General features: G+C 53.5%; 1 protein-coding gene across 3 annotated transcripts; it reads left to right on the forward strand.

The window, feature by feature from the left end:
- Positions 1-166: 166 nt before the first annotated feature.
- Positions 167-10,288, forward strand: TMC4 (transmembrane channel like 4). Of its 3 annotated transcripts, none has more exons than XM_014552568.2 (15): positions 167-325; positions 810-1,050; positions 3,338-3,483; positions 3,581-3,813; positions 3,951-4,072; positions 6,314-6,461; positions 6,991-7,158; positions 7,387-7,550; positions 7,813-7,939; positions 8,195-8,292; positions 8,637-8,820; positions 9,207-9,337; positions 9,436-9,591; positions 9,834-9,912; positions 10,013-10,288. In XM_014552568.2, exons 1-15 carry the CDS (start codon positions 247-249, stop codon positions 10,079-10,081), a joined length of 2,145 nt encoding a protein of 714 aa, XP_014408054.1. In that variant the 5' UTR covers positions 167-246; the 3' UTR covers positions 10,082-10,288. The 3 variants fall into 3 exon arrangements, with proteins under 3 accessions (XP_014408054.1, XP_006172920.1, XP_032343597.1); XM_006172858.3 differs by having other exon boundaries at positions 168-325; positions 843-1,050; XM_032487706.1 differs by lacking the exon at positions 167-325 and having other exon boundaries at positions 1,006-1,050; positions 3,338-3,425.
- Positions 10,289-10,364: the final 76 nt, after the last annotated feature.

Genomic DNA, 10,364 nt, shown 5'->3' on the forward strand with positions numbered 1-10,364 from the left:
CAGGGGACTTGGACCACCGAATCCCGGTGTGATGGGCTCCCGCCCAGCTCCCCGGAGCCACGCGGGCATCTGTGGACTTCAGTTCCCAGGAGACCTTTCGGAGCAGCAGCCTTATCTGTTTCTGGGAAGTGCTGGGTTTTTCCTCCGGGCCACCTGTCGGCCAGGTACAGACCTGCCTTCGGCCCCTCCCTTACCTGTGTCAGTCCCTGCTCAGCCTGAGACGGAAACATAAACGCACCCGGGGCCATGGAAGAGAGTCCAGCGTGGGAACCGGAGCCCTGGGGCTCCTCTGGGGGTTGGCTGGCGCCCCGGGAGGCCAGAACAGGTAGGGGAGCCAGAGGAAGGTCAGGTCCAACCCCTCTAGTTAGCAGAAGCCCTGGGGGATGCGGAGAATGGAGGTCTGACTCCTGGGTCTGGAGGGCAGAAAGGGGAGGGGCCTCAGCTCTGGGGGAGAGGGGAACAAGAGGCTGGGACCCCTGAGTCCTGGGAGGAGTCTGGAGACCCAGAGTCTTGGAGGAGGAGAGGGCTAGGGGCTGGGATATCTGAGGAAAGGGAGGGGCCAGGGTCACAAACTCCTGAATTCAAGGGAAAAGGAAGTTGAGTGGATTCCTCAGCCCTGGGATCGGAAGGGCTTGGAGGGTCCGCATTTGGGTGCTTGGCAGGGCTGGTGGGGTGGGGTGGGGTCTGGGACTGGGGGTTTTAAACTCCCAGATCTGGGGGAGGAGGACCTATGGGCTTGGACCCCTCGGTCTGAGGGAGAAGGATCTGGGGGCTGGACCCCTGGGTCTGAGGGAGGAGGGGCTGGGGAGGCCCGGGCCCTCCCAGCCCTCTGCCTACTTCAGGCCCATCGCTGTCCTCTGTGCTGAATGAGCTCCCCAGTGCTGCCACCCTCCGGTTCCGAGGCCCTGGGGTGCTGCCCTGGGGGGCCCTGGAGGAGAAGGACAGACAGAGGAGCATTCAGGCCTTCGCAGAATCCGCACCAAAGGAAATGCAGGAGCCTTGCCCTTCCCGGGAGCTGCCCTGGCCCATGCAGGCCAGACGGGCGCACCGGTGAGTCCCGCCTCCCACGTCCCAGCCAGGTGTGGGCCGTCGTCCCACTTGCGGGCGGCTCTGTCTACGTCTCAGACTCTGTCCTGTCTATTTCTGCCTCTCTCAGAGCTGCCTCTCCGGGTTTCTTTACCCCCTTATGTGTTTGTGTTTCTCTGACTCCAAGGAGTCCTGTTTCCAGGATTCATTCTTTTCTCTCTCCCAGGTTCTAGTCTCTTTTGTCTTCTTTCCCTCCTGTGTCGACCTCTCGCTGTTTCTCTCTGGGTGTCTGCAATCTGTTAGTTTTTTCTTCTCTGTTATGTCTGTCTCTGTCCCTGCCTCCTCTTCAAAGCCTATCACTCTTTCCTCTCTCCCTCTACATAATTTGCAGGACCCAGAGGAAGGTGAAAATGCTGGGTCCTTATTCAACAATTATTATGCATTTTTCTTTTTGGGAGGTAATTAGCTTTATTTATTTATAAATGGAGGTACTGGGGATTGAACCCGAGGACCTTGAGCCATTAACAGTTAATTCAACCTCCAGCCCCTCGCCCCTCCCTGGAGATCATCAGCATGTGGCACTGAAAGCTCCAACCCTCTAATCACACAGTTGGCTCCTCTGGCTATCAGCCTCCACCCCCCCTACCCACCCCCATCCTTAGGTGCTTTCTCAAAATAACCTCGTTAACATAAAAAAGACACCTTTATCACACTCACCACTTAGGAAATTCAAGGGTTTAGGAGCTGTGTGCCAGATACTGGAAGACTATATATATATATATATATATATATATTATATTATATTATATTTATATTTATTTATATTTATATTTATATTTATTTATTTATTTATTTATTTTTTTTTTCTGGCTTTATTTAGATATGGTTGACACATAGCATCATGAAGCTTAAGGTGTACAGTGTGCTGATTTGCTACACTTACAAATTGCAAAATGATTACCACAGTAGTGCCAGCTAACACCACCATGTCACATAGTTGCCACTTCTTTTTGTGGTGAAAACATTTAAGATCTACTCTCTTAGCAACCTTCAACCTTCCGCCTTCAAGTATTATGAGCTCTCATCACCATGCTGTACATTAGATCTCCAGAATATATTCATCTAGTAATTGGAAGTTTCTATGCTTTCTTCTCCATGTCCCTAACCCACCGCAGCCCCTGGTAACCATTTTTTTAAATTGAAGTATAGTTAATTTACAATGTTATGTTAGTTTCAGATGTACAGCATAGTGATTCAGATATATGTATACTTTTCCAGACTCTTTTCCATTATAGGTTATTACAAGATACGGAATATAGTTCCCTGGGCTATCCAGTAGGACCTTGTTGTCTATCTGTTTTATATATAGTAGTGTGTATATGTTAATCCCAAACTCCTAATTTATCCATCCCCCCCTTTGGTAACAATAGATGGTTTTTATGTCTGTGAGTCTATTTCTGGTTTGTAAATAAGTTAATTTGTATTTTTTAATTCTAGTTATAAGTGATATCATATGACCTTTGTCTTTCTCTACTTAGATGATAGTCTCTAGGTCTGTCCATGTTGCTGCAAATGGCATTATTTCATTCTTTTTAAGTTTTTTTTTTAGATTCTGCAGATAAGTGATATCATACAGTACTAAATATATATTTCTTAGTATAAATCACAATATCGCACCTACCCTTTTTTTTTTTTTTTTGCAGGGGGGAGGAAATTAGGTTTATTCCTTTATTTAGTTTTTCAGTGGAGGTACTGGGGATTGAACCCAGAACCTCGTGCATGCTAAGCATGTGTTCTACCACTTGAGCTATACCCTCTCCCTTGTTTTGTTTTGTTTTTTAACTTTATGATATTTGCTGTCAGAAAACTGCATGAAACATCATGTACAGACTTAAAAGAGTATTTCCAGAGTGAGGGTCCAGGTAAACTCCACCTAGGTCACCCCACCAGCCCCTCCCCTGGCACCGCCCTTTCTCCCCACAGTAACTCCTTCCCAGGCTTTTACAGAGGATCATGTTCTTGATTTTCTTCATAGCTTTGCCACCTGTGTGCGCACCCCTAAAGAGTGGAGTTGAACCCTGCTTGCTCTGAGCCTCTGTGTAGATAGAACCCTGCAGTCTGTATTTTCTGCCTGTCTTCCTATGCTGAACATTAGGGGGGTGTATGTGTTTTATTGCTATGGAGTATTCCGTGTTAGGAATCTACTGCAATTTACTTCCTGGTCCAACGATTGGGTGGTTTCTACATCTGGGTGGTTTCCATTTAGGGGCCACTAGGCCCCTCCTTTTCTGTCTCTGACTCTTCCTCCCAGGCAGAGGCATGCCAGGGACCAGGTGGCTCAGGGCTCAGGGTCCAGAACGGCCCACTGGGCTCTGCTGCTTCGGAGGTCCAAGGAGAAGGTGAGGGAAGGCTTGCGCACCGTGCAGCCCTGGGCGTGGACGCTGAAGAGGATCGGGGGTACGGTGGGCTTCGGGCTGGACCCCTGGGTCTGAGGGAGGAGGGGCTGGGACCGGACTCGGAAAGGAGCCCGAGTCCTCTCTACTGCCCCCTGCAGGCCAGTTTGGCGCCGGCACCGAGTCCTACTTCTCCCTGCTGCGCTTCCTGCTGCTTCTCAACGCGCTGGCCTCCGTGCTTACGATCTGCATGATTCTGTTGCCCACCTGGTTGGAAGGGGCTCCCCCTGGTCCCCCTGCCCCTAACGCCTCCTCGCTCTGCGGCTTCTACAACCCCCGCCCCCAGGGCCTGGTCGCCTTCGCCACCCAGCTCTTCAACTTGCTCTCGGGAGAGGTGAGTGCCTGGGTCCTTGGGAGACCCCACTCCGAGCCTAGTGCCATCAGTGACCCTTCGACCCCGATGGCCCAGCTCCCTGAACCCCGCCTCCACCCAGCCCCACGGTGACCCCTGCCCTGCCCTTCCCTCTCCAGGGTTTTCTAGAATGGTCTCCTCTCTTCTATGGGTTCTACCCGCCCCGCCCACACCTGGCCATCACCTACCTGTGCTCCGTCTTTGCCATTGGCCTCCTCTACCTGCTGCTCATCCTGCACCGGTCAGTGACGCCCCCATACCCAGACCCCTTGGACCGTAGGGGGGAGGAGTGGCAAAAGCCCCCTCCCCAAGAATTCTGAGCCTCCTTCTGTGGTCCCTCTCTCTCTGAGTTGAGATCAAATTTTAAAATACTTCATGTTTAGGGTTAATGGGATAGGGTTAGGGACAAAGATGGGAAGTTTCTCCCTTCTGTGGCTTGGAGTCTAGTGGGGAAGGTAAGATATTAAGCAAGTAAGCAGATTAATTACATCTTTGCTGGAGGGGAGAGTGCTATATAGGACAGAAGCAGGGGTGACTCATTCATTCAAGCAACAAATATTTGATTGAGCAGATACCACGAGCCAAGCAGTTGGCAAAACAGTAACAAACAAAAACCCCAACAGAATCTGGTCCTCCTGGAGCTGACATTTTAACAGGGGGGATGCGTGATACGCAGTAAGACACAGGATTCCCTAATAATTGGCTGTGGGCTGTGGTGAAGGATGGACGTTGAGAATGACTGCAGGTGTTGGCCATCAGCTGAGATAGGGAGGGCTGTAGAAAGGGCAGGGCAAACAGGAAAAATACCCTGGGACCTTGGGCATTTGGAGAGCTGCTACCTGGAGGAGACACAGTCATTGGTGTGAAAGACCAAGAAAGAGATTGAGGCATAGACCCAGAAGAGGACAGACACCCAGAGAAAAGAGGACAGGGACTCAGAGAAGGAGGGGGTAGGTAAGGAGACGCTGATGTCGTAGAAAGAGCAGGCTTTGACAAGAAATACCTGGGCTTCAGTTTTGGACCGGTTGATTCTGAGATGCCTTTTGGATGTATGAGGGTATATTGAGTAGGCAGTTGCATACGTGAGTTCTGTGGAGTCTGGACTGAAATTTGGGATTCACTGGCATTCAGGCAAGACTAGGGGAGATCCCCAAGGGAAGGGACCGAGGTCAAGAAGGAAACCAAGGACTTTAAACAAAAAATAGAATAAATGGAGTGTTTTGTAAATGCCAGGCACTGTGCCAGGGCCCAGGGATACCAGATGGGGGTTCCCCCTACCTTTGTACAGCCTACTAATAGGGGAGATAAATTGCAAGATAGACTATGAAATAAACAATCAAATCAATTTCAGTTTGGGATCTGTACTATGTAGAAAACAAATGGGATGATACCACAAAGCAAATTTTTTTTTCTGATAACAAAGTAAAGGCCGGGAAGGAAATTATCTTTGTGGGCCATATGGTCCCAACTGGAGTCCACTGTTGTAGGGCCAAAGCAGCAGCTGCGGATGGTAGGAAAATGAGTGGTCGTGGTTGTGTTCCAATAAAACTTTATTTACAAAAACAGGATTTGGTCTCTGGACTGTAGTGTGCTGCCCACTGCGATAGAGATTAATGGGCGGGGACCTTCATTAGATGGAGTGGTGAGTAAGGGACTCTCTGAGGAGGTGACCTGTAGAGAAAGACGGGAAACATGGGAGGAAGCCAGCCAGGTGAACAGCCAAGACACGGGCACTGCAGACAGAGGGGACTGCCAGTGCAAAGGCCCCATAGTGGAAAGAGATTCAGAGTGTTCTGGGAAATGAAAGGCCAGTACGAGGAGAGGGGCCAGGATCTGAGCTTCAGGAAGCAGGTGGGAACCAGATCAGGGGCAATGAGGAGGAGGATGCTATGAAAATGCCTAGGATTCAAGAACAAGGAGAAGCTTGTTTTAAATGGGCGTGCCACCTGATCCACATAAAAGGAAGGTTCCACTGGCTCAGGAGTGGAGGATGGCCAAGAGGGCATAGGTGGAAGCAAGGAGAGCAGGTGGGGGTCCTCTTGAGTCCACTAGGGAGATGATGGGGGCTGGTGCCCGCAGAGGTTGGAAAGGTGCAGTCTCTCTTCCCAGTTTTCTGTCCCTTCTCTGGGTCTTTGTCCCCCTCTCTTGAGTCTCTTTACCTGCCTCCTCCTTCTCTGGGTGTCTGTCCTCCTTTGCTCTGAGTCTGAGCCCGTTTCCCCGGCTTTCTAGGTCACTTTTCCGCTTTCTCACTGAGTTTTCCTTTCTCACTGTGTGTGAAGTGCTGTCCCTGTCTCTCAGGTGTCTGTCCTCCTCTGAATTTCTTGGTCTTTTGCTCCAATGACTGTATGTGCCTTCACCAGGTAGCAGCTCTCTAAATGCCCAAGGTCCTAGGGTTCATTTTCCGCCTTTGCCCCATAAAGAGGGACGCCCCCCTGCTCGTGGCTGTCCTGCCACACTGTCTCCCGGGTCTCCCCTCTTTTAGCTCGGTGTCTGGGCTGAAGCAGACCTTGTTGGCTGAGTCGGGGGCCCTGACCAGCTACAGCCACCGAGTGTTCTCCGCCTGGGACTTTGGCCTTAGCGGGGAGGTGCACGTGCGGCTGCGCCAGCGCATCATCCACTATGAACTGCAGGTGCGCCCAGGGGTTGGGCCTACGACCAGTTGGGACCATAGGGCGCGGGGCTGAGAGAATGGGCCGGACCTAGACCGGGGAGGGGCGGAGCTTTCTTCTAAGGAGGCGGACCTAGAGGGGAAAAAGGACTGGGAGGCCACTATAGGGATGACTGAGGTCAAAGGGTACAGGGAGAAGCGAGCTGGAGGAAAGGGGCGGGGCCTAAGACCCCTGGGATCAAAAGTAAGAGAAGGGTGTGGCCAGAAAGGGCCTGATAAAGTAGAACTGAAACGCCGCACCCGGCGTGAGTGCCCGGCGGGCCCTAGAATGAGGACGACGTGTTGGGCGGGGCTTGGGAGGAAGGGCGTGGCATGGTTCTGGGCGGGGCCAGGTCTACGCTGTCGCCCGGAGGGCCCTGGGTGGGCTGGGATAAGGATTACAGAGGTTCTCAGAGGACCGGCGTTGCAACAGTTAACGTTGAGCCTGGGCTCTGGACCACCGGTCGGGCCTGGGGCAATGGAGGCCACGTGGACATCTCCTGTGGCCTCAGGTGGAGCTGGAGGAAGCAGTGGTGCGGCGCCGGGCTGCGGTGCGGACCCTGGGCCAGGAAGCCACGGTGTGGTTGGTGCGACTGCTGCTCAACCTGCTGGTGTTCGCACTCCTGGGAGCAGCCTTCTACGGCGTCTACTGGGCGACAGGGGCCACTGTGGAGCTGCAGGTGTGCAGGGTCAGGAGGAAGAGGAACGTTTAAATGTCCTGGAACCTACATTTGCAAGGGTGGAGGGGACTGAGGCCTGTGATGCCTGGAATCTCAGAGAGGAGGGATGAGTGGGGATTAGGTTTGGACCTTGGGCTTCAGGGTGCTGAAGAAAGAAGAGGCGGGGAGACTGTTAAGCATGGCTCCTCCAGAACCCCAGAGCTTCTCCTGGTCCACCCTGCCTCCCAGGAGAGGCCCCTTGTCCAGGAGATGCCACTGCTGAAGCTCGTGGTGGATTATCTTCCGTCCATCTTCATCTCCATGGTCAACTTCGTGCTGCCGCCGGTGTTCAGTCTCATTGCCCCGCTGGAGGGCTACACCAGGAGCCGCCAGATCGTTTTTATCCTGCTCAGGTTCCAGTCTCCTGGGGTGGGCTGGGGATGATGGTGGGACTGGTCGAGGCACATTGCTTCTAGCAGATAAGACACGGAAATCTCCAGGATATAGGATCCAGTGAGATCTGGGTTCAGATCCTGACTCTTCTTATCAGTAAGCCTCAGTCTCCTCATCTGTGAAATGGGGAAAACTGTGAGCACGCTCCACTCAGGAGGGACCAGGCACGTGATGGGCACTCGGCCAGTGCCGATTCCCTTTCTCTCCTTTCCCCTTTGCCAGGACTGTCTTTCTCCGCCTGGCCTCCCTGGTGGTCCTGCTCCTCTCTCTCTGGAATCAGATTACTTGTGCCGGTGATGCGGATGCTGTGGCGTGCAAAACCTGTGGCTACAATTACAAAGAACTTCCGGTGAGGACAAGGGGCAAGGACTACTGGGTCCTTGAAGGAGAGGAGCCTGGTGGGTCCAGACTCCTGGCTTATGAAGAAAGGGGAGCTTGGCGTGCTAGAATACCACCCCCTCACCGGGGGTGATAGATGTTTGAAAAACCTGAAGACCCCTGGAGTAAGTATTGATCTCATACGCTTGTGATTTGGAGACCGAGATGCTTGGTTCCACAGATGTCTGGGTCCTGAGGTCTTTCTGACCCGTTCTTCCTTCCTCAGTGCTGGGAGACTCGGCTGGGGCAGGAGATGTACAAACTCTTGCTCTTTGATCTGCTGACTGGCCTGGCAGTAATTCTGCTCATCCAGTTTCCACGAAAGTGAGAGTCCCGCCCCTTGCCGTGGCCCCGCCCACCACCCTGTTCTCTTCCCTCTCGCCCCGCCCCTTTCCTAGCCCCGCCTCGAACTGCCCAAAGTCTGCAGACCTGGCTCCTTTCGTGAGTTTGGTGGTAGTCACTTCACTCTGGCCCTGCCCCTACTGATGTGATTACCTCTACCCTTCCAGTCCTCAAGCCCCGCCCTCTAGACACACCCCCTCTAGAACTTGAAAGCCCCGCCCCTCCTTAGCTAATGCCCACTTCCGATTGATGAGGGGGACAGTGGAGGCGGGGAAGCTCGTGGCTGGTCTGCCTCTGACTCGGCCCGATCGCACCCCGCCCCTCAGGCTGCTCTGTGGCCTCTGTCCCGGGGCGCTGGGTCGTTTCGCTAGGACCCAGGAGTTCCAGGTGCCGGACGAAGTGCTGGGGCTCATCTACGCACAGACGGTGGTCTGGGTGGGCAGTTTTTTTTGCCCTTTACTGCCTTTGCTCAACACGGCCAAGTTCCTGCTGCTTTTCTATTTGAAGAAGGTGAGGGGTGGGGAGCACCCTGGTGTCTGAAGCAGAAGGTATTGGGGCTTGGGCTCTCGGTCCTGGGGGAGGAGGGGACTGAGGGGTGTGGCTACTGGGTCCCGGCAAGGGAGGATGCGAGGGTCCTGGACTACTAGATCCTGAGAGAGGAGGATTCTGGAGGACAGACTCCTGGATGTGGGAGATGGGGGTGTCTAGGGCATCCCAACTTTTAGGTCTGAGGAAAGAGGGGACTCGAACTCCTGTGTCTGATGGTGGAAAAGAACTGGGACTCCTGGATCCTGACTGAGGAGAGGGGGCTAGGGGCCAGGGGTCCTGCATGGCGGAAAAGGAGAGTCTGGGGCTCAGATTCCTGTGCCTCAGATTCCCTCCTTTTCCACCCTCAGCTCACCCTCTTCTCCACCTGCTCCCCGGCCTCCCGAACGTTCCGGGCCTCCACAGTAAATTTCTTTTTCCCCCTGGTCCTTCTCCTGGGTCTGGCCATCTCCGCCGTTCCTGTGCTATATAGCATCTTCCTGTAAGTGTGAGAGGCACCTGCGCCCCCCCCCCCCTTCCTCTTCTCTCCCGGGTTCTGATTTTTGGCCATCCTTGAGCTCTGCCTGTCTCTCACTTCAGGATCCCACCTTCTAAGCTGTGTGGTCCGTTCCGGGGGCAGTCGTCCATCTGGGCCGAGATCCCCAATTCCATTTGCACCCTCCCTCAGACTGTCCAGAACTTTCTCTTCTTCCTGGGGACCCAGGCTTTTGCTGTGCCCCTTCTGCTTATCTCCAGGTGAGAGCCCCAGACTCCTGGGTCTAAGTTTGAAGGTATATGCTCTGGGGACACTGCTGCCTGCTTCCAAGGAAGGAGGGGTCTGAGGGCCCAAACTCCTGGGTCTGAGGGAAGTAGGAGGCTGGGATACTGGACTGATTGAGTCTGGAGGAGGAGGTCCAGACCCCTGGTTTCTAAAACGTCATACGTTGAAGATACTCTAAGAGCGTTTGGGGATTGGCTTCCATTCCTGTCTCCTCTAGCATCCTTATGGCATATACGGTGGCCCTGGCTAACTCATATGGACGCCTCATCTCTGAGCTGAAACATCAGATAGAGACGGTAAGCCAGGCCGTGTCCTTGGGAAGGGGTCCCGGGGAATATCGAAAGGGACACAGGGGAGAGATCTGTCTCACCTCCACCTCTCTACCCTTTACCCCAGGAGGCGCAGAATAAAGTCTTCTTGGCACAACGCGCTGTGGCGCTGAGCTCCGCCAACGGAACTCTTTGACCTCCCTAGTCTGGCTTAGGGTGAAGGCCCACTTTCAGATCCAGACCTGCCCACAGACCCTTTGTAAGCCTCGGCCACGTCATTTGGAAAATGAGGGAACTGGATAAGGCCCCATGCCTTTCTGGCCCTGGGATTCACTGCCAAGTCCCTGACTCTACAGTGAACCTCTTTCTCGTATCAATAAACACTGCGGAGACTGCTGAGCGATTTTTTGAAACTTGCATCCTGAAGCCGGGAGCAAGGCTTCCGCGGGACATAAGCCAATCAACTGTGTTGGCCTATG

The sequence above is a fragment of the Camelus ferus genome, chromosome 9 (assembly GCF_009834535.1).
Source record: "Camelus ferus isolate YT-003-E chromosome 9, BCGSAC_Cfer_1.0, whole genome shotgun sequence".
In the NCBI taxonomy this organism is placed as follows: domain Eukaryota; kingdom Metazoa; phylum Chordata; class Mammalia; order Artiodactyla; family Camelidae; genus Camelus; species Camelus ferus.

Coding starts and splice junctions, on each gene's coding strand:
- TMC4 (XM_014552568.2), top strand. CDS start 247: ATGGAAGAGAGTCCAGCGTGGGAACCGGAGCCCTGGGGCTCCTCTGGG. Junction 7,159..7,386: donor GGGCCACTGTGGAGCTGCAG/GTGTGCAGGGTC, acceptor CCTGCCTCCCAG/GAGAGGCCCCTTGTCCAGGA. Junction 7,940..8,194: donor ACAATTACAAAGAACTTCCG/GTGAGGACAAGG, acceptor TTCCTTCCTCAG/TGCTGGGAGACTCGGCTGGG.